The sequence below is a fragment of the Corvus brachyrhynchos genome, unplaced genomic scaffold (genome assembly GCF_000691975.1).
Source record: "Corvus brachyrhynchos isolate BGI_N302 unplaced genomic scaffold, ASM69197v1 scaffold106, whole genome shotgun sequence".
Taxonomy (NCBI): domain Eukaryota; kingdom Metazoa; phylum Chordata; class Aves; order Passeriformes; family Corvidae; genus Corvus; species Corvus brachyrhynchos.
The window spans coordinates 1,445,893-1,466,176 of NW_008238834.1; the positions used below are offsets into that span (position 1 = coordinate 1,445,893).

General features: G+C 40.4%; 1 protein-coding gene across 8 annotated transcripts in view; it reads left to right on the forward strand.

Moving 5' to 3' along the window:
* ZNF521 (zinc finger protein 521) overlaps positions 1-15,511 on the forward strand; it is a 230,748-nt gene extending 215,237 nt beyond the window's left edge. For all 8 annotated transcript variants that reach the window (XM_017738263.1, XM_017738264.1, XM_017738265.1 and 5 more), the window contains one exon: positions 14,681-15,511. In XM_017738263.1, coding sequence (XP_017593752.1) covers positions 14,681-14,710 — 30 coding nt within the window. In that variant the 3' untranslated portion in view covers positions 14,711-15,511. The remainder of the gene's footprint in view (positions 1-14,680) is intronic.
* The last annotated feature ends 4,773 nt before the right edge of the window (positions 15,512-20,284 follow it).

Sequence of the window (20,284 nt, forward strand, 5' to 3'; positions counted from 1 at the left end):
AGGCAGGCAACAGGAGGGCAGCTTTATAATCAGCCCTCAAAGGAGCCCCGGCCGCCCCAGAGCCTTGGACTGATTGAATAACTCCTGGGCCTCTTCCCCTAGGCCTCCATCAGCAGGGGTCCTGTGGAAAGCAATCTCCCGCAGACTGGCACTGAAGTGAGCTTTAAACTACTATTTTCTGCTCTCCAGAGGAGCCTGGAGTACTAAAAGATAGATGGACTGCAGATATTTTATGAGAAACTGTCAGAAGAAGAGCAGAGTAAATGTTTTTTTCCCTCCTTCGAGTCACACACTGCATCACTGTAGAATTTTTCCCAGAATCTTTCACACTGAAAGTTTGAAATTAATTGGTCGCTAACCTTAATTTTCCCCCTCCCTCTTATTTTTCTTTTTTTCCTCTTCCCTCTTTTTCTTCTTCTCTCTTTTTTTTCCCCCTTAAATATTCACTCGGAGGCCCTTTGCTTAACCACAGTTGCAGAAAATCAGTACCATTTGCACTGAAATATTTATAATGACAGAATGAAAAATTGGATTCATTTTCTGGCCTGTAGCCGAACAGTCTGCAACTTTGCACAGCATTGTTTAGCATCTCTCATTCCTTCCTTTCATTGGGGTCCTTTTCAGGCACACTCACACACGCACACTGCCCATGCTTCAGAGGAATGTTTAGCAAAACACAGAGCCATTTTTAATCTCAGCCTTGAGAAAACAACTTGTCTCTAACCTTGCCACCATCTGAGGGGGAAGCAAAGGGGGAGGTCCCCGGGAAGCATGTAGAATTCCTCTTACAGGAGAGATTATGGAGGGTGACATGCAGTAATCTGTCCTCTACAGTGAAGCAGCGTACGGCTGGAATTCTGCAAGTTGCTTTGGTGTGTTGCAGGGTAGGCAGGGTGGACTCAGTACCAGGCTGAATAGCAGGATCTCTCCAGAAAACCCTGTTCTGCCATCAGTTCCCTCCGTGGCCTTGAGAAACTCATTTGCCCACAAAGGAAAAGGTTGTCAAAAGCTCCCTTTTGTTCCTGAACAGAGACTGTAAAAATGCCCTATGCTTCTTTGCACCTTCAGAAAACAGAAGATGCTGGAACTGTACATATTTACTTCCCTTGAAGCAATGGTGTGAAGGTGAAGTGGTTGATGTTTGCAAAGAGCTTTGAAAATGAAAGTGCAGATCCTCAGGCTCCAATTTGCATCCCCTGCCAGTATAAAAGGTACCTTAGTCAGACAGCCAAGGATTCCCTCAGTACGCAGCAAATCCTGTTTCTTTTGCAAGCTGGGTCTCTATCACTCCCTTTTGGTCCTCACAGGCATGTCTCAGACTCCGATGAATTCCAGGGGTTTTTAATTGGTATAACAATCCCATGGGGCTATTATGAGCTGGCATAAGTTCGGGCAGTGTTAGGAATGCTTTAAAATGCACTGAGGACTATGGTAGCCCACGATTCGAATGTTTAGGCTGCATGGATTTACAATAATATTCAGTGAACATGTAGGAATTAATCTGAAAATGCACACAATTTAGCAGAGAATTGTAAGTCTCTACAGATGTCGGACTCTTGTGCAGAACTTAATAGAGAAATATATCTGTGAAAAGAGGTATTTCAAAAACCCTTAGAAATTACTCCCTGGTGAGATTGTAGATTGTCTTGACAATGTATTTGTTTCTGGAAAAGCAAGCCCTGTGGCCAAAATATTAATTCCTAATGCCTCAAAAGAGGCTTCTTGAGACCATACTGGGCCGCCCAAGGAAGTGGGTTCGGTGCAGGGGTGGATTCTGCAAGGTGCTGTGAATCTTCTGAAAATGCAGGTGACAGAAATTGCCTATCAAGGTCCAAAAATGTTGTCTTGCTAACTTCACCCATATCAAATTTATGACATAGCTCTATTGCTGACAGCAGGTGTCTGTGTATAGTACTAAATTGTGATCTTTCAATTCCACATCACTCATCTAAGCACAAACTTTTTATTTCTTTGCTTTCTTCTGTAAAAGCTTCTTAATGCTGGCTCCCTCTCAATGCTCTTAGGAGCACAGTCTGAGCAGGTGTGCCTAGAAGCAGTAGGAAGGGGTGAACATCTGCTGTAGGCCTCAGTACAGCTCAGCTAACGCTGCAAACCATTCCATGGTTTCTGAGGAACACATAGTTCTTATCATTCAAAGTTTCTTACGAACTCGCAGATTTGTCTTTTTACGATGTTTCCCAAGATACTTTGACAGGTCAGCCTGAAAGTGATGAGCGTTCTGACACAAAATGCATTGTCTCTTAGAAATTTTGCCTGCAGTTGTTTTACTTTAGTATCACTTTGATTTGAAAAGGAACTTCATACAAAGTGATGTGGTTTTAGGACATAACAAAAAAAAATCCAATATTGTGCTGCATGTATTACAGAGATTTCCTGCTTAGCCCTTATTATTGCTTTCTGATTTTCTTTTTTCTTCATGTATATAAATGAAGAAGAGTATAATTTTTTTAATTTTTAACAGTTACTGAGAATCAAAACTAATAGAGATGAGAAAGAACATAAGCTTTAATTGCAAATATTAAATATGTTTTTAAACTGACAATTTGATAGCAGATTGCCCTGACTATTTAATCACACTTTAAGGGAGGTCATAGACCCAGAGTAGGCTCTTTCAAATCCAGATGTATTTCTTTGTTTGAGCTGACCAGGGCACAAATATACAGGTGTGTAATACGCCTTAGGATGCTGAAAAGATTTGTGGGGACAATAGACTCCAGACCACAGTGAAGTGACAGTACAGATGTAATGGAGTGGTGCAGAATTGTTACTGAACGTCAGGGACTGTAAGAGTAGCCCACAAACAAATGTTATATCTCACTGTTGAAGACAGTACCTTTCTAAGAAAGCTGTTTTCTCAGTGGGCCTGAACTGTTGTGTGGGTTTTGTTTGGAGTGCCAGTCTGTTTACTAAAGTTATTAGTTTATAAATTTTGCCATGGTAAAGTAACTGTGAGAGCTTTAAATTAGAATAAGTGCCACTTCTGTGTGGCAGGTTCCTTTGAGGGCTTATTAGAAAGCAGGCCTCCTGTTGCCTGCCCCTTTATGCATGGCACTATTGCTGTGGGTACTTGTTTATAGCTAAATTTTGAATTTATATAAGTGTGTGCTACGGTATGATGAATTGCCCTCCAATTGCGAAGATTCTGCTTTTTTTTTTTTCTGGGTTCAAGCTAATACTTTACTTTAAAGGGTTATTTTTATTAGGTGGGTTTTATTTTGATGAATTAAAATTAACTTGGAGTAACAAATTATATAAGATCGTCTGGGTTATAGATTAGCCTCACCATAGCTACAGCACATCTTTTTGTACAGGAATTAAAGTTCTGTTTCAGATACCTTGGCACTAAATGTAGACAGCAAATGAGTGTTGTCTCTAGTTATTTTCCTCATAAATGTGATTCTTTTCACTCAATCCAAAGATTGCCACACTAAAAACAGTCCTAATGGGCAACGAGGGGTGAAAGCAGCAGCTGCAGGAGGCTGGATCCCCTAGCAGGAGATAGCCAAGGAAACAGCAGTACCACAGCATCACAAGCCAAAGAAAGAGTTGAGGGGTGGGGCATTTCTTTGACTGTCAGGACAGGGTCAAGGCAGGATCTAATGACACGTCTGACTTGCAACATGTCACTGGCCAGCTGTCTGACAGGAAACAGAATGACCAACCTCAGAGAATGACATTTGGTAGGAGGATACTTCATCTATCTCAGGGAGGAAGGAAAAAGGCATAAAAGGATGCTTCTTTGTGTGATACTTCTTGTTTGGGGGAGGAGTAATAAATTGTAGGAATTGGACTTCACTGCCTTCCCCCTTTTTTAGGTTCTGTAAACAGGAGAAAGTGAAAGTAAAATTCCTCCCATTTAGCTGTGGTCACATTTCACACTTCTTTTACACAAATGCAAATGAAAAAAAAAAACCAAAACAAAACAAAAAACCAGAAAACAGAAGACAATAGAGAATCCAAACTTCTGCATTTTACAACCAACAACCACAATGACAAACATGAAATTTTATTGTCCTGGTACCACATGTTAGTAAATGCTCCAGATTTATTGATTTACAGTGTGTGTCTTCACAAAAATTAGAGAAGTAATGACTTTATTATAAAGGACAAAATAGCATTCTGGTCTCTCTAAAAGTCATCTATAAAACATGGAGTTTCTTGGACTGAAAAGGGGGGAACTCAGATGAGGTTGTTCTAAGAACAAAATGTTTCAACATAGGGTTCTAAACTCTCTAACTAACCACCAGCTATGAAGGGAGAAAAATTGTCCTTAGTTTCTTTTCCAAGCAGTTGATTTGTAATTCACACACACACCAAGCCTGCCACATAAGCACTGTCCCAGCTCCTGCTATTCCTTGTTTGAAGAGCTGTAGGAATAAGGACTGTAAGACGTCCAAGATGGTCTGGCACAGTAACCGGTTGTGAAGGAAGTCAGAGAGCAAAATCCATGGGGGCCTCTGCTTATCAGCTCAGAAATCCTTGGCTGTTACCATCAAATATGCTCAATCTGGCTTTCCTTGCAAACTGTCTTGAAAGAAAAAGATGCACCAATGTGCAACAGAGTTTGAAGCATTTAGAAGAGGAGGAGAGCTAGCAGAGCACCATAGCTTTTCCTTTTCTATCCTACACAGTCTAAAACTGAAATGCCATGGACAAGGGGAAAATTTTCATTTACATTCCTGATTTCGGGATCCAAAATACACTCCCATCCACTTCTACATTCTCTTAACTGGATGCATGTATGCTTGCTAGATGAATGACTTCCAAATATGATTTCCACATGCGACAGGCAGGTTTGTCAATTTTAAAACTGGGCTTGTTCAGGGTTTGCTTTCACCTGAGTGAAAATGTTGTTGGTCACTGTGAGTTAATCTCGGGCTGATCCATACCCTCCAGTGTGCTGAGTGCTGTTGTACAAGGCCCCACGCACCACCTGGCAATGTGTGGGGAATCCAGATTCCAGGCTGTCCCCATGTCACCTGGTAAGCACAATACCCAGCCTTATGTCAGGAGGTAGGGAGGTGAACTCAGCGATCGATGCAAGTGTGGGATGTGTCTGTCTGCATAATAGGAGTGCAGACAAGTTACAGCACTTTTCTTTCAGACTCTATCAAGAAACATGTAATTTCACTTGTAATTTTGTCCAAGGGGTTCTTGTATGCGCACCTGTGGAAAACTGGAAAGTATCATTGTTTTAAAGGTTGCCCTTTGCATATAAATCACAGCTCTGTGTGCTTCCCCATTTTAATTGGGTGACCTTTTGAGTCCTATGGACAGGAGCTTAAATTCTGGACCGGCAGGTTGGTTGAAGATTTGAAATCAATTCATGTTTTAGCAGTTATTCTGCTTAAAAGCAGAGAAACTAAAATGGAAATTTCAGAAGAAAAATTCCCCTTGGAAAGTTCCTTTTTGCAAGTCATAGAAAACTTCATTGCAGACCAAATAGGTATGCATAAAATCCAGATTCATTTGTCAGTTTAAAATCCTTGAAAAGGATCAGGATTCATTGAGTATGAGAGAAAGAGGAGGAGTAAGAAACATGTAATGTTTCCAACAGGACATTTCTGTGCAATTATCAGTTTAAGCTTCCATTATTTGTCACTAATTACTGCACTGAGCTGTTAAATATTTAGTAGTAGTTTGTTTAATTGGGTTTGACCTATAAAGGAATCTGTGCATAGCATAGCTCCAGTTCCAGGAGCCAGTTTCTCACTCACAGCCAGGCAAATTTGTATTCACGTAAGATGAACACATATTGTCAGACAAAGGGGTTTGTTTTTGTTGTTTAGGTTTGTTACCTCTCTCTCCCCCACAGATTTATTTGTCTTTAAGGTATCTGAAATCAGAGCACAAAGTAGAAATGCTGCCTGTGGATGTAAAATGGGAGGTCGGTCAAACTTAAACTTGTTTACAGATGTTGTAGTTTAGAAAGCACCAGCATGATAAATTAAACATAAAGAAAAAAAAAAAATAAAGCAGAGCAATAACTAGCCCATGAACACATGTGTCTTGTAAAACACTGACTTAATCCCTGAATATCTTATTAGGCAGTATTGCCTATCAACGCTTGTTGTCCCCTGTTACTCTGTTGTACTATAGCTGCAGACAGATCTGTATTAGTTCAGCTTTGGGTTCTGCTTGCTGTGTCTGACAGGGTGAAGAGACTTCTGGCTGTGCCCTCTGCAGAGGGTGTGCAAGAATCGATCAGTATATGAGCAATATTCACTTTGTTTTAAACCCTAAAGGCCTGGCTCTATTCTTGCTTGTTCCTATCTTGAAACTCCCTTGATTTCACTGGAGCTTTCCTTAATTTATACCAGGGTAACCATAACCATATTCTAAAGTAATAAGACTTTCGATATATTTCTCGGAAGTGCCTCCTTCTGCCTTTTTTGTTCAAGCTTTTATTCCCACTTAATGAACAATTTTCTTATTGGGGAAGAATGCTTGTATATTAATTTCAAACATTTGCAATATCACAAAAGCCTTGTTTTTCTACAGAAAAGACTTAGACCTGGATCCTGATTATCAGTACAGCCCCTTTTTGAAGAATTGTTGTGAACATGCCCTGACCATTGCCCCCCTCTCTCCATCACCTTCTCTTTGATGGGGTAGTGCACACACCTTTCCCACGCAGCCAGGCACACCTTGCCTGAAATGGAAGACATTGTGGCAAGTTTCACTGCATTTCAATGAACAGCAGACAGAGTGAGGGAGGCTTATGGGAGGCGATTGCCTGGCACCATAGGTTAAAACAGCGTTCAAGCTACTCTGATTTATGTCAGAGGCTTAGCTGGGAGCCCCCTGCCAATGCTCATAATGAGGAAGGTGCAAGGATGGTGAACAGGCATCTGTGTTTGTGTCTGTTCTCTTCTGGTGACAATGATGAAAGTCTTATTTGCTGTACCCAGGAATATATGTCATTCTTTTCCATACAACAAATCTGTGATATATGTACTCGCATATAGTAATGAATCCAAAAGGAATCATTGACATTTTACTAGTGACTTACTGGAAGTCTCTGAAGAAAAATAGGTATCAGGGGTTTTGGTTTGGTTTGGGTTTGGTTTTAATTTTCAGTTTGCATCCCTGAGAACATGCTCTCCAATTTGAGATCTTTTTTAAAGGTAGTTTTTCTCTGGCCCAGCTGGCAGTGCTGAGTAGAAGAACCAGAATACTGAGAGTTTTACATAAATATGATAAAGAGTAAAATCTGATTAGCAGTCATGCTATTTCAGAAACATTAACATAATATCAAATCACATAGCTTAGGTGAATTAATTTATATGAATGACTGCAGTTCAGTGTAGACTTTCCTAAATTATCATTGTCAACAGTGGTCAGTCATGTCCTAAGATGACCACTTAATTGGCCATCTTGTCTGAGAACAGGCCTGATTCTCAAAGGCTGGTAAACATCAACTCACCACACATAAATGGTATTTATGGGAACACAGATTCTCTTGGGATTTGGCCCCTTTTTTTGTTGTGGAAATAGCTCTGGTTTAGTTCAGATCAATTTCTTTGGGAATCTGAAGTTTCAGAGACTGTATTGTGTTAGGTCTGTGCTGCTGAGCAAACTTGGCCTGGATGAAACTCCATGCCTACTTTAGTGTATTTATAAATTCATTGTTGCTCCTCCTGCTCTGCCAGCTGCACTGCAGTACTGGAGATGCTGGTGGCAGGGACACTTTGCTTGGATTTTTTCTGTTCTCTCCAGAACTCCAAAGTATCCATTCAGCCTCCTACTTTTCACCTATGAAAAACTATTAGACATTATCTCTGTTCTAGCTCCCTCATTCACTCAGCGTAAGTGTGACCATTGAAATATATTCGTGTCAGAAGCATTGTAATTCCTGGGGTGAAGCACATCAGAAACATTTGTTAGTTCCAACATTTCAGATACAGTAATTAATTTCTTGTAGTTAGTGTTTTATGAAAGGAAGGGTGGGGCCTGAGAGGGGAAATAATCGCTCATTTGTTAATCAGCTTCAACTGAAGTTGCTCTTTTTGTATTTCACATATGTGAAAAAGACAGAAATGTTTACAATCTTAGCGTTCATAGATGCTCTGTCAGTACAATTAAGGATTATAGAGTCATAGAATGAACCTGGATATGTCCCTAACCTTCAATTAATTCATTTGGTGGACTGCACTATGGAAGTCATTACCCTTAGTATTGGAACCCAAATCCCACCTATACTACATTTTTACTCACACAGCAACTGAGCCTTAGAAATCCACACTGAATATTCTTAATTGCTTGCAGCAGCAGTGCAGCCAGGGCTGTAATGTGTTGGGGCATTGAAAGTAAGTTTACTGCTTTCAGATGCTTCAAAATGGCCCAGATATTCTACTGAAACCAGCTCCTGAGCATGCAGATTTGGTTTCATGTCTGATTTGGGGTTGGCTGAGTCTCTTCCTCTCCTGGGATGAACATCAGGAAAAAAATACTAACCCTGAGGTCTGTGAAGCTGTGAAATAGCCTCCCAAGAGGAGCATTGGAAGCTCTAATTAAAATTGGACTGGGCAAAACACTTGAAATTACACTATAGGCAATAATCCAACACTGGCAAGATGGGTGGAGAAAACGCCCTAATGGGTCTTTTCTGTCTTTAAATTCTATGAATTCTTGTTCTTCTCTTTTATTATGCTATTTCACCTTTTTGTTTAATGGTGACATAGTGTCACCTAGAAAGTATTATAAGACACTATTGTGAGCTGAGTGAGATGATGTTAAATGTCAAAAGAAAATGCAACAGTTTTTCTGCAGGTTCACAGTGATTATATGGAGAAAGGAAAAAGAGAAGCTGACTGTAAGCAAGGGACACGAGTGCAGTGGTTTTGATCTGTAAGACAGTGGCAAATGCACTGCATGCCTGCAATATGCATGTTTATCATTTTGACACTGCATTTCACATTCTCTGCTTATGAAGAACAGCCACATTCCACCAAATCTAACACAGGTGTGGAAAAGTCATTTACTGCAACTGCGTACATCACTCAGATTGCTGGAGACATCTTCTATCCCAGGGTTTCACATATTCCCAAAGACCTGGACTAAATAATGTATTTTTACATGCTAATTTATAGTTTGTATTTAATCTTAGTATCACACAAATCTAAGTAACTCATCGATTCAATCCTTGGGTATAATCATATTACAGTTTACCAGGAAAGAATCCTTCAGCAATATAATGGGGCCTTGACAAGGAACTCTGTGCTGCAATACTGAAGCAGCACAAATCTGAAGAAACAGTGTGAAAACTAATCCTTTGTGATACCTTTTTTATAGTTTAGTCTGAAAAAGTTTCAGTTATTTGGTTTTGGTGTTACCACTTAATACTCCTCTTCCCTCCTCCCTCTCCTTTCCACATGGTACAGTATTCCAACTGTGTCCAGTACAGAGCTTTCTGCTCTGTGAGAGGTCATGACAACCAGTTATGTAATAATGCACCAGACCGAAGTTCTGGAAAGCATGTTGATCCTGTGCTAGGTTTTGCTAGGCTTGCCTTCCCACGAGCCTTTCTTTCTTCCCCTTTGGTTCTGGAAAATCCAACATCCTCTTCTTAGCTGCAGACAGTTTGAAAAGCGTGGTACAGGATAAGAAGTTGGAATAAAAAAGAAGGGAAGAGAAGCAGAAAATCTTGATTAGAAAGTATAATTTAATAGAACGGGTATTGAACCAAATGTATTGATTAATGTGGTAGATATAGTACTTATATTGATTCAAACTAGAGATTTAGTACTAAAAGCTGTAAGCCAAAAAGCTGTTGCAGATTGCTACAAAAGTCAGTTTAATGCTGTCCTTGAGAATGCCTTCACAAAGAAATTCTTCTAATGTTTGAGGAGTAGGTAGAATGCGGTATATGTCAGTTTGATCCCGGAGGGTTTTATTTTGTACTCTAATAGCTGTTACGAGCCTACATTATATCCAAGGAGTAATTTTCCTTAGGGGTGCCCAGCTCGCTTTGTGTCAATATTCTAGCATTTTAAGTCACGTACAGTATATGCTTCTGGGAACAGTGCAGGAGCCAGCCAGACTCATAATGGTCTGCATTCATTAATAAAGGCAGAAGCTTCTGTCCCTCCATTGCCCACTACAGGGATGCCTCCCTGGTCTTCGGGGACCCGTACAGACACATTTAAAGAAAGCTTTATTTTGAGTGGGCAGGAGATGAAATGCAGGACTTGCAGGCATTTCCTAAGTCAGCTATATGCCCGAGCACAGGGGTGACCTTAATGGGTCAAAGAAGAATGCAGGTCAAAAGACTTATTATCCAGCCTGTTGGAAACCAATTGCTTTTGTTAAAAAAAAAGTAAATTGTAGCGCTTAAAGGTTGATAGTAATGTAGAGTTCTGTTTTACAACCTGGAGCTGGATTGCAGTGTGGTGGGGTGCATTTTTATTTTTTTGAATGCAAAAAACTACAAGATGGTCTGTAATGTACACAGATAAAGGATTCCAGATAAGTGATAACATGTAGGGTACCATAATTACTTAATCAGTGATGATTGATTTCTCATGTTTGTGTTCTTGAACTAAGGAAAAAAATAACATGCTGCTGTGGTACTGTTACCATCTGTTGAAATAATGCACCTACATTTCATCTTTATACCTCTTCATGTGTACCCTCTTTGCGCTGTTTGTCAGGTACAGCCATGTCTTGCTTCATCTGGTCATAAAACACAAAAGTCCCATTTAAATTGAATGCAACTGCAGTTCACATTAAGGATTCTAATGGGCTACTGAGTCTGTGGCTATCTGTGGGTATTTTTTTCTTCGTTAATTTTGATGCTGTGGGCGGCAACTTTTTGCTAGCTATTACTTCTCATGTTCCCTCTGAAACACAAAGGCGCGCACCAAACAACAAGAAGTATTATTACCTCTTTTGTCTTGAGCCTTTCTGCAAAGAAATCTTTCTGTATTTGTTTGCCAAGGAGATTCTTCCACGCAGTATTATCCTGAAATTCTTTGCATGTTTTCAAGTCCTTAACACTAATAACAGGGACATCTCAGAGCATTTTCATCCAGGAAAGTGGTGGCATGTAATTTTATAGGAGGTCACATAACAGTTGGGATTCTGGATTCAGCTATCAAAAATAATTATTTCTAGGAATAGGGCAAATGCACTTAAAGAGTTTATTTTGGTTGTGAAATATACTGAGTTCAGGTTTTCCCAGGTAATATACCTGCTTTCCAGATAACACTGAGACACAGAAATTTTGGCTGTAGGAGTTTCCCTGGTTTGTGTCTATACGATAACAAATGCAGTGACACACACACACCTCCTGCTTCCCTGTTCCTCCATTTTGTGCATGCAAAGCTTGCATTTGTATTTGCAAACTAGTGTCTCCTCATGAGCTCCCAGCTCTGGGAAATTGGAACACAGCTGTTGCTGAAGGCCAGGAAAGATTATAGTGAGAAAAAATATTTTCCCCTTTCCATGGCTAAGCAGGAAATCGACATTTTTGCTTTGTAGGGAGACTACTACATAATTAAACAGATGTGCTTATGCACAATCAGATTTGGGGGAGGCAAAGAAGGGGAGCATATGATACCTCCTGTACTTCGGTAAATGACTTCTCTTTGGCGAGTGGATGTACTAATTGCTCCAAACTCAGGCAAAGTAGTTGAAGTTTCTGGAGGAGGCGTGTTTCAGGCTTGTCTAGCGTGTCTTTAGTGAAGGACAGAATAATTAAACAGATGTGCTTATGCACAATCAGATTTGGGGGAGGCAAAGAAGGGGAGCATATGATACCTCCTGTACTTCGGTAAATGACTTCTCTTTGGCGAGTGGATGTACTAATTGCTCCAAACTCAGGCAAAGTAGTTGAAGTTTCTGGAGGAGGCGTGTTTCAGGCTTGTCTAGCGTGTCTTTAGTGAAGGACAGAGCCACACAGGGGATCTCAAGTGTAATATTGTGCTCTCCCTGGGTGTGCCGCGCTCCCATGGCCCTGCCGCGTCCCTGCCGGCGGGAGCTCCAAATTCTGCTTTCCCCGCCTGCCTGATCTCCCACTGCCGGGGAGGCAGGAGCTCGCTGCACACGAGGCAGAGAGACTATCGGAGTCGAGATCTGCTGCGTGGGAAATAGAGGAGAATTTTTGCCCTAAATTTTTAAACACAACACCCCTCATAAAAACAACAACTGTTCATAACTGGGATTAATGTTTGCAATTTTCAGTCACTTAGACATGGGGTCTCCAATAGATGGCGTTTGGTAGAGTGGAATATGGCTCTCTGTGGGATTACAGAATTCTCTTCCTTTTCTTATCTCTCTCCTCCCATCCTTTGCCTGCTTGTCTTGTCTATGTTATGTTCCTGAAGCGCTTCCACTTTGTATTTTTTTGCAACTTAGCCAAATAGGTATTTCTCCCTAGTCCCTCACATTTGGGGAGCCTTAATTACTTTGGAAACAGTGTTTTGTTTTGACTGTTTACAACAGTATAGTTCCCTTTTTAAGGCCTAAGCTGTTCAAAGCATTTCCTCATGTTCCTATCCTGCCCTGTCTCATTCTTCTCTGCAGCACTTGCTTGGTTTTTTCTATTATTTCTTCATTATCTCCAGAGAATCTCATTTTGCGCCAGGGCACAGGAGTCAGGGACACTGAGAGCTGGGGCAAGTCAATCCTTATGCTGTGTTTTATTTTGTTTCCTTCATATTTGGGCATTTTAACTTTTTAATCAAAAATGTCATTGCAGCGAGAGTTACGGCTGCAATCCTAAAACACCTTTTGACTGCTTCATATGCAGCTGTTCATCCAGCTTCATACTGATTATGCATTTTTCACTTAGTGAAAAGAAATAAAAAATGGGCATGACTGACGTGCTTTCTCTCAGTAGACTAGAAACAAAAGACCCCCCCCAAATATCTGTGTGCAATGTAACGATTGGTATATTACTTCACCTGCTCAGAAGCAGAGAAGAAAATCAGAATTCAGGCTGCCACCCCATATTTAACTTGTCCTGTTGTTTCTAGGTACTGCAGGGTCTCTAATAAGCCTGTGGTGCTATGCTGTAAGTGCTGCAATAAATGGACACAACAGGATGACAAAAGGACTGGCTGTCAGGCTTAACTCTTAATTTCCTTGCTTTTGTGCTTTAAAGTCAAAGCCCATTACCTGTGACCAGCCAACATTTTTGGCTGCATCTATTGTTACGGCTTTACAGCATTTTAAAATTATTTTATGGGAAGGATGAGGAACTAGATGAAATCAAGTGGTGGAGCATATTTTTTTGGCCTTGGACAGTCTGGAACTCCTGCCATCAGCATTAAATCATTTTGTATTCACATCTGGAAACTGCATCTTTGAGTGTCACTGGGTCATTTTCCTTTAATCTTGAGAATGGCACTACATTAAAAATTCCTCAGTCTTACTGTAAGATCCTTTCCTTGCCAAATGTCCCATGAACTATTATTTGTGTGCGTGCAGAGTTTAGGGAGAGCAAAGGAGGACGGGAGAGAGGATTCTCAGACTGGTCTGCAGTCACGCTGTGTTTCACATTCATTTCACCGTGGCTGTTTTCATGTGCCCTTTCATGGGTGGCTCTGGAGGGTATGGTTCAGTAGATGTTCACTTTGTTGTAAATGATGACTGTCTTTTGGGAACAGGTTCATCCTAAAGTGCGTTAGTCCAAAGAGGTTTAAAGACAGATTAACTTAATAAAATGGAGTGAAGGGTCTGGATGTGCTGGGAGCAAATCATGGGATGTGACACCCCTGCCCTCTGGGTCACTGGCCCAAATCTGGCCCCGAAAACTAAGGGGAAAATTCATCACTAATCAGTGGCTGCCCTGTTGTCTGAGAAGCAGTATTCACAGACATTTTCTGGTAATCTGTGGATCCAGTGTACATTGTTGAAAATTTAAGATGTATTGGCTTGGTCCCTTGCTCTTACGTCAATGCTTGTGAAGGATCTGAGCCAGTACAGGCAGCACATTAGCATCTTTCTGAAAGTGGTCAATTCCATTTGAGGGCTGGTAGGAAAGAGGGTGAAACTGGTGTTTGCTACTTGATTTGGTGATTACTTGTACAGGAAAGGAGAATTTAAGACTCCAAAGTCTGTGCTGTGTTACTACACATAAGGCACTGCCTTAACCTGAGGCAAAATACCTGTGGTTTTTGGTGACCAAAGGGCAGCGTGTGCCAGCCCCTCCTGTTTTCTCATCAGTCTCTGACCTCTCTAGCAGAGAGCACCTCTTACCAGACTAAACTGTGCCATACCATATGGGGGAAATAGGTTTTACTGCAGGAGTGCATTTGAAGCAGTACCACAGTCTAGGAAGCACACGCCAGTTAGCGTGAGACTTTTATGGCAAATGCACTTCTCATTTTCACAATGCATAAACCATGAGCTGTGTGTAAGCAGACACCAGAACTACTGACCTGGTCTGCAGTTTCACTGGGGCAGGTCAGCCCACACCTTACCTGGAGACCCTTCTTGTGGCACATGTAAAGAATACTGGTGTGAAACAGCTGGGGAGAACGCCTCTCTTCCATAATGATGCTGTTTCTGGCTAGTTTAAACAAGGAGGGGTCGAAAAAACTCTTTTTCCAGCCCATCATTTTGCAAGACATGTTGGAAGAATTGTTTTTGCATCCTTCTTTCACACAGAAATGTCTGTCCTGTGACTAAGTTGTTTCTTTTGTTTTTGTTGCAGAACCATACGATGACCCAGCACAGCAGTTAGTGCAAGGCCCGACTCTTCCAGAGAATTCTTTGTGGCACAAAAAGGGAACACATTTTACTCTTTGCACGAAACTTTCATTGTTAATGTATATTATTCAGAATCATTGTATTGTACCATAAAACTTGTATTATCGAAACTGTTGGATGTTCATGTGTTTGAACTTTTGAGCACCGGATAGACTTCCTGTATATAAAGTGTTGCACATGTATTATGTTGTCTGATACTAAAATGGTCTTATAAAGACAAGTGGACTTGGGCCCTATTCAAGAAAGATACAAATAATAATAATACTGTGTGAGGGGGAAAAAATAGCTTAACAAAACAAGTCATTTTCAAGGAGGAGGGAGAAGGTAATAGCTATGTTCCATTACAGCTCTGTTTGGCCTCCCTTTCGTTTAAACTTCAGTCTAGAAATCTCTCTTTTGGTATACAAACGGATGAATCTAAGACTATTTTTTATTGCTGAAGATTCTTGCAAAAAAATATGAAGAGACTCTTTCTCACAGAGCAGGAACCCACAGTTGAATAAGGCCCATATATATATTTGTAAGCCTTGCGATATGACAGATAGCATTACCATATATGCAATAGTTGTTATGTAGTTTGTCAAAGAATTTTTTTCCTGGATACCATTTGAAGCTTTGAGTGTTCAAGACTTTCCTTAATGATTTCACATGGCCAAATTCTTGAATCAGTTGAACTAACCTGTATGTTACTGTTATTAATGTTTACTCTGCGGTCTGAACCTGGAGATTACTGGAATTGTTTTCCAAAAGGAAATAAATTCAGTTTACCATTATGTGTGAGCGTGCTTTGTGTCTTGTCTTTTTCCTCAGAAAGTAGCATTATTATTACGGCTGCTGTATTACCTAAAGAACCACCACGGTCTGGACTCCCACTGTATCAGGATCTGTACACTGCTCAGTAGGAAAAGGTTGCTTTTCTCAAAGGTAGGCATTTAAATAAATGTAATAGTAGAAACAGATCTGCCAGCCCACTGCAAGGCAATGTGTGCTTGAGGGTGATATTCACTGTTTTCTGGATTTATTTGTTTCTTTCATTTGTCTGTCTCTGCACACACTTGACACGCTGGTTGCCAGCGGAGTCACCACGCATCTTCTGTGTATAATTATCAGTAAATTTAGATGCAGTATCACTTAGTGAGCTGGGTCTGGTACTGATGAGAGGCAGCCACCACAGCTCTGCCAGCAGCGCTGTTAAGCTGCCATCCCCCACCCTCTCCTCTGGCGTGGGTAGCAGAACTGGAGGTGATGCACACCACGGGGTGATGCTCACTGGCACCACGCCCCGGGGGGAGCTCTCACAACACCTCACAGCTTTGCTCAGGTCTGAATTGGCTCCTGACTGCCTGCAGTTCCAAGGAGAAGAAAAAAGGGGATAAAAACTCTCCTTGCCTGCCACTGTCCCCCACTACTCCAGCTCACCGACAAAAGAGGACCAAAAAAACATTCCCCGCTATTCTAGTATCTTATCCTATTGCTGGAATCCTGGTCTTATCCCATGGAAACCAGTGCTGCTGAAATATTGCCTTTACACAGCCACACATCACAACAAGTCCAAATGTCTAGAGCTGCTTCCCTAGTGCTGTCAAGGTAGATATAAAGCGTGATTTCCAATTTGCTGAATGTAACAATTTGACTTCTTACAGATGGAAGACAGAAAGAAAACAAGTAAAGTCAGAAAGTGTCTGGCTACCAGATATTCCAAGAAAAAATGTGCCATATTTAAAACTCTGGCTTTGAAAATATTGTGCAGATTTTGCTAAATACAAGAAAGAAATTCCTAGATTTTGTATGAATATCTCATTTGTGCTGACAAAAGGATAAATGCAGTCATGAATACACAAGGCTTGTAAAATGCCAGCTCAATTTATAAGTCAGAAATCGTTCCCATTCTTATTCTCATTAATATATTACTCATCTCAGCCAAATTGAATGTGATATGTTCTTTATTTTTGACAGATACCTTAAAGGATATAAGGCATTTCAGCCTTCATGTGTGAAAGTGTGACATATTGGTTAAGACTGAAAATAACATGTCTGTAGTATAGTTCAAGTATATAAGAAATATTACACCCTACTGTTTTTGTAAATGCCAGAGTGCCACTGAGTTGAGACAGATGGTAACAAGGAAAGATGCAATCTTATAATCAAAAGCTAAAATATGTCAAAAATATGTTAGCAAGCAAAACATAGTCTATTACTAGCGTCTCTTGTCATGACAGCTTGCAAAACATGCAAAGATGTTGAATTTCTAGATATGTAAATAAAGGAACAGTAAACACAGCAACAGCAAATGTGGTGAAGACTTCAGGCATCAATTCTCCCTTGAGGTCAGCGCAGGGGAATAGAGGGGTCTTGTGGCCACAGGCAGCCCCAGGTGGCTTCTGAGAGCTGGTTGCTGGTATCAAGTGCTGGAATCCTCTTACCTTTTCTAAACTAACAGTTTTCTCAGTGATACCTAAATAGCTGTTTAAATAGATTATGGAAGACATCCGAACTTCCCAATGAGAACTGAGTATTGCTTGGGGAATTACCACAGCATTTAGAAAAATCAACAGGAGAGGCAGATCATCTTGCCTGTTGGAAGAAGAGACACGGCACTCTGTGTGCGTGTGCGCATTTCAGCTGTGGCATGCCTCTCTCTGCCCTGGGTTAGCAAAAGCTAAGAGAAGCCCCTCCTCATGCCCTTAGCCTAATGTAAAAGGATAAATCTGTTCAAGGGTTGTGTGGATAGACTGATGGACAAGGTATCCTTTTACCTCTGAGACCAGCTATATTCCCAAGATATCAAGTGGACATGAGTTTTCTCTAAGTGATAGTTTAATAAAGCAATTAGTCCTTCTGCTTGTTTGCCGGAGCTATGTTTAGGAAATGTCACAGACCTAACGCAGATATAAATACAGAATTTGCACTGCAAAAGTGAAGCGACCTACCCAGACAATATCTTGAGCACTGGATTTATGAGGAAATGCACTGATTCTTTATCTGAACAAAAGATTGTCCAGGAGTAAGCATGTATTAGGCCTTTATGACATTCAGCTACCCTAACCCAGAATTTCTACCATCATACATGTGTTCATACCAGTTGCCTCTAAGTTATTCTTTCCAATCCATTTTAGGCGGTTCAGTCCACATGGAGGTTATCGGAATTCTTTTGGTTCACTCCAAGACCAGTGCTCTCACTGCTTTCCCTGATTTACAAGTCACTTTACATGAAAAAATGCAAAACCCCATGAAAAAAAAACCATGAAAAATGTTTCAAAAGCTCTGCTAGGACGCATTAATAGTTATCCCTTCCTTCTTAATAGCAGCAGAAAAGCTGAAGTCCTTTCCATGTCTCAGTGACTGGACTTTATTAGTAATTCTGGCATGACCACTCACTGTTTCATTACCACTGTCCTCAACAACAGAAAAAAGGGAGACATCCCTTCCTTACCAACATATGGCATTTTCTATTTATAACAAGATTAACAATTCATTCACACCTTGATTGAATCCCACTTTATTGAGATGTCACAACAGATTCTCACAGCCTGCAAAGGGAAAGACTTACAAATGTTAATATTGTGACAACCAGGACACATAAAAGTAAATGAATTATAATTGGTGACAATTAAAAATAGCTCAGTGTGAAAACAGAATATTGGGCTGCTGCAGAAGCCCTGTCTAGGATGAGGCAACGTGAAGGACTCCATAGAATAAGACTGCCCATGAATTTAGAAATGTTACCTTGATTCCTGCTTAATGTGTTCAGTCATACACTGATGCTCGATTAATGCTCACACGCCCTTTATATCTTAGTGGGCAATGTGCCATTCTCTTTAAAGTATTTGCTTCACTGCTCTATAGCAGCACAAAAATAAACAAGTTTAGGCCTATTCTACCAGTTCCATTTAATATGTTCACTTTCCCTCCCTATGTCACTTGCCTTATTTGTATGCAGAAGATTTCTTTAATTATTATTATTGTTGTTGCTGTTGTTATTAGTCGTAGTGAACTGTGAACGCTACAGCAATGGAGTCCCCCAGGAGCTGGACAGTCCCTGGCCACCAACCCTTGTGTGCAGATCTTCTTCTGTGTGTGGCACACAAAAGCCTGACAAGGTCTCGCTCATGTTTCAAAGCTCGTTCTCTTTTCAGAGCTATTTGTTATTGTCTCCACCATCACAAGTTTAAAAAAGGAAAGTTAATTAAATATGGAACAAGACTGAGCAACATCTTTTAAACCATCATGTCATTAGAATTGGATCCCTCTGAGAGCTGCTTAAAAGGGTTTTGAGAACAATGACTGTTCAACCAGATATTTATGGGCATAGTTATGTAAACACACTCTTTATTGTCTATGTATATTTAATATAATTATCAGTTTTGTACTTGGACTCTCAGGAGACCCAACAAATCACAGTGTTGCTTTGAAAATGTCAGCAGAAAAGACAATTATGTTGCGAGCAAATATTCATAAATTATATTAAAAAGTCCTGTGAAAATGTACCCTGTGTTGCAGAACTGCTTTTGCACTAGCAGAATCATCACTGCCTTTCTCTGATTTAAACTCTTCTTGCCAGCAGCAAGGAAGTTGCTTGGAAAAAAACTTTAACACTATGGAGGCTTCTGTCTCTGACTACGAGACAGTGTAAATTGTAGACAAATTCAGAGGGTTTCTTAATTTTGTCAGTAATGTGCTGGGATAGTTTTAGAGATTTCTAAATAAGATTTCTTGAAACCAGTGGTAAAAATTGTTCACACAAGAGTGCCTAGGTCACTTACTTTTACTTCTCTTCCGAGGTTATTCCTGACAACTTGCCATGTTTTGCTCATTATGTATTAGGAAGAAAAAAAAAGAGTGGAGAACTGGGACAGTGTTCAGTAAATTAAATGTGCCACACATGCTAAACCAATACGTGTGCTGGAGTTTGATAAACACCTAGTAAGTGCCTGCAAATCATCTCTACTGCAAGATATACAATCAGCATATCAACATCTTAATTAGCAGCTAATGACATTTGAATGGGAAGGTTAATGTTAAGCACACAAATGCAGTTTAGTAAAGGGTAAAATGAAATACATTGAGATATTTCATTCTCTATTTATTTTCAAGTATAAATAAGATGGCTTTTGTAGTAAACATTCATCTATGTAAGCAATATCCCAATCCTTAGGTGTGTTTTGGAATGAAAACTCCAAGAGTAAAATGTCTTTTCTGGTTCATCCAGTCCATGTGTAGGACGAAGAGAATTCTGCTTTTCTGCAGGAAAAGGCATTTCCTCTGTGACATTATTTTTCTTATGAGCACACAACTAAATTTTAAGCAGGGTCAAGATGGTTTGGGCTGGTCTGTGATGCTTCTCTTATTCATTATTTTCTAAGCATAAGTTTTCAACAGCAAACTTCTCTGGGATGGTGCAAAGCAAAACACATTCATGGTTGTTTCTGCTGTAGATGTCATACTTGCTCGGGCAGTGATCCTACTGGATGCCCAAATCAAAACAAATAAGAATCACTGAGCTATTGGGAAAGAACCTGCTGCTGTAGAAATGGTGCTGCTGTCTTTG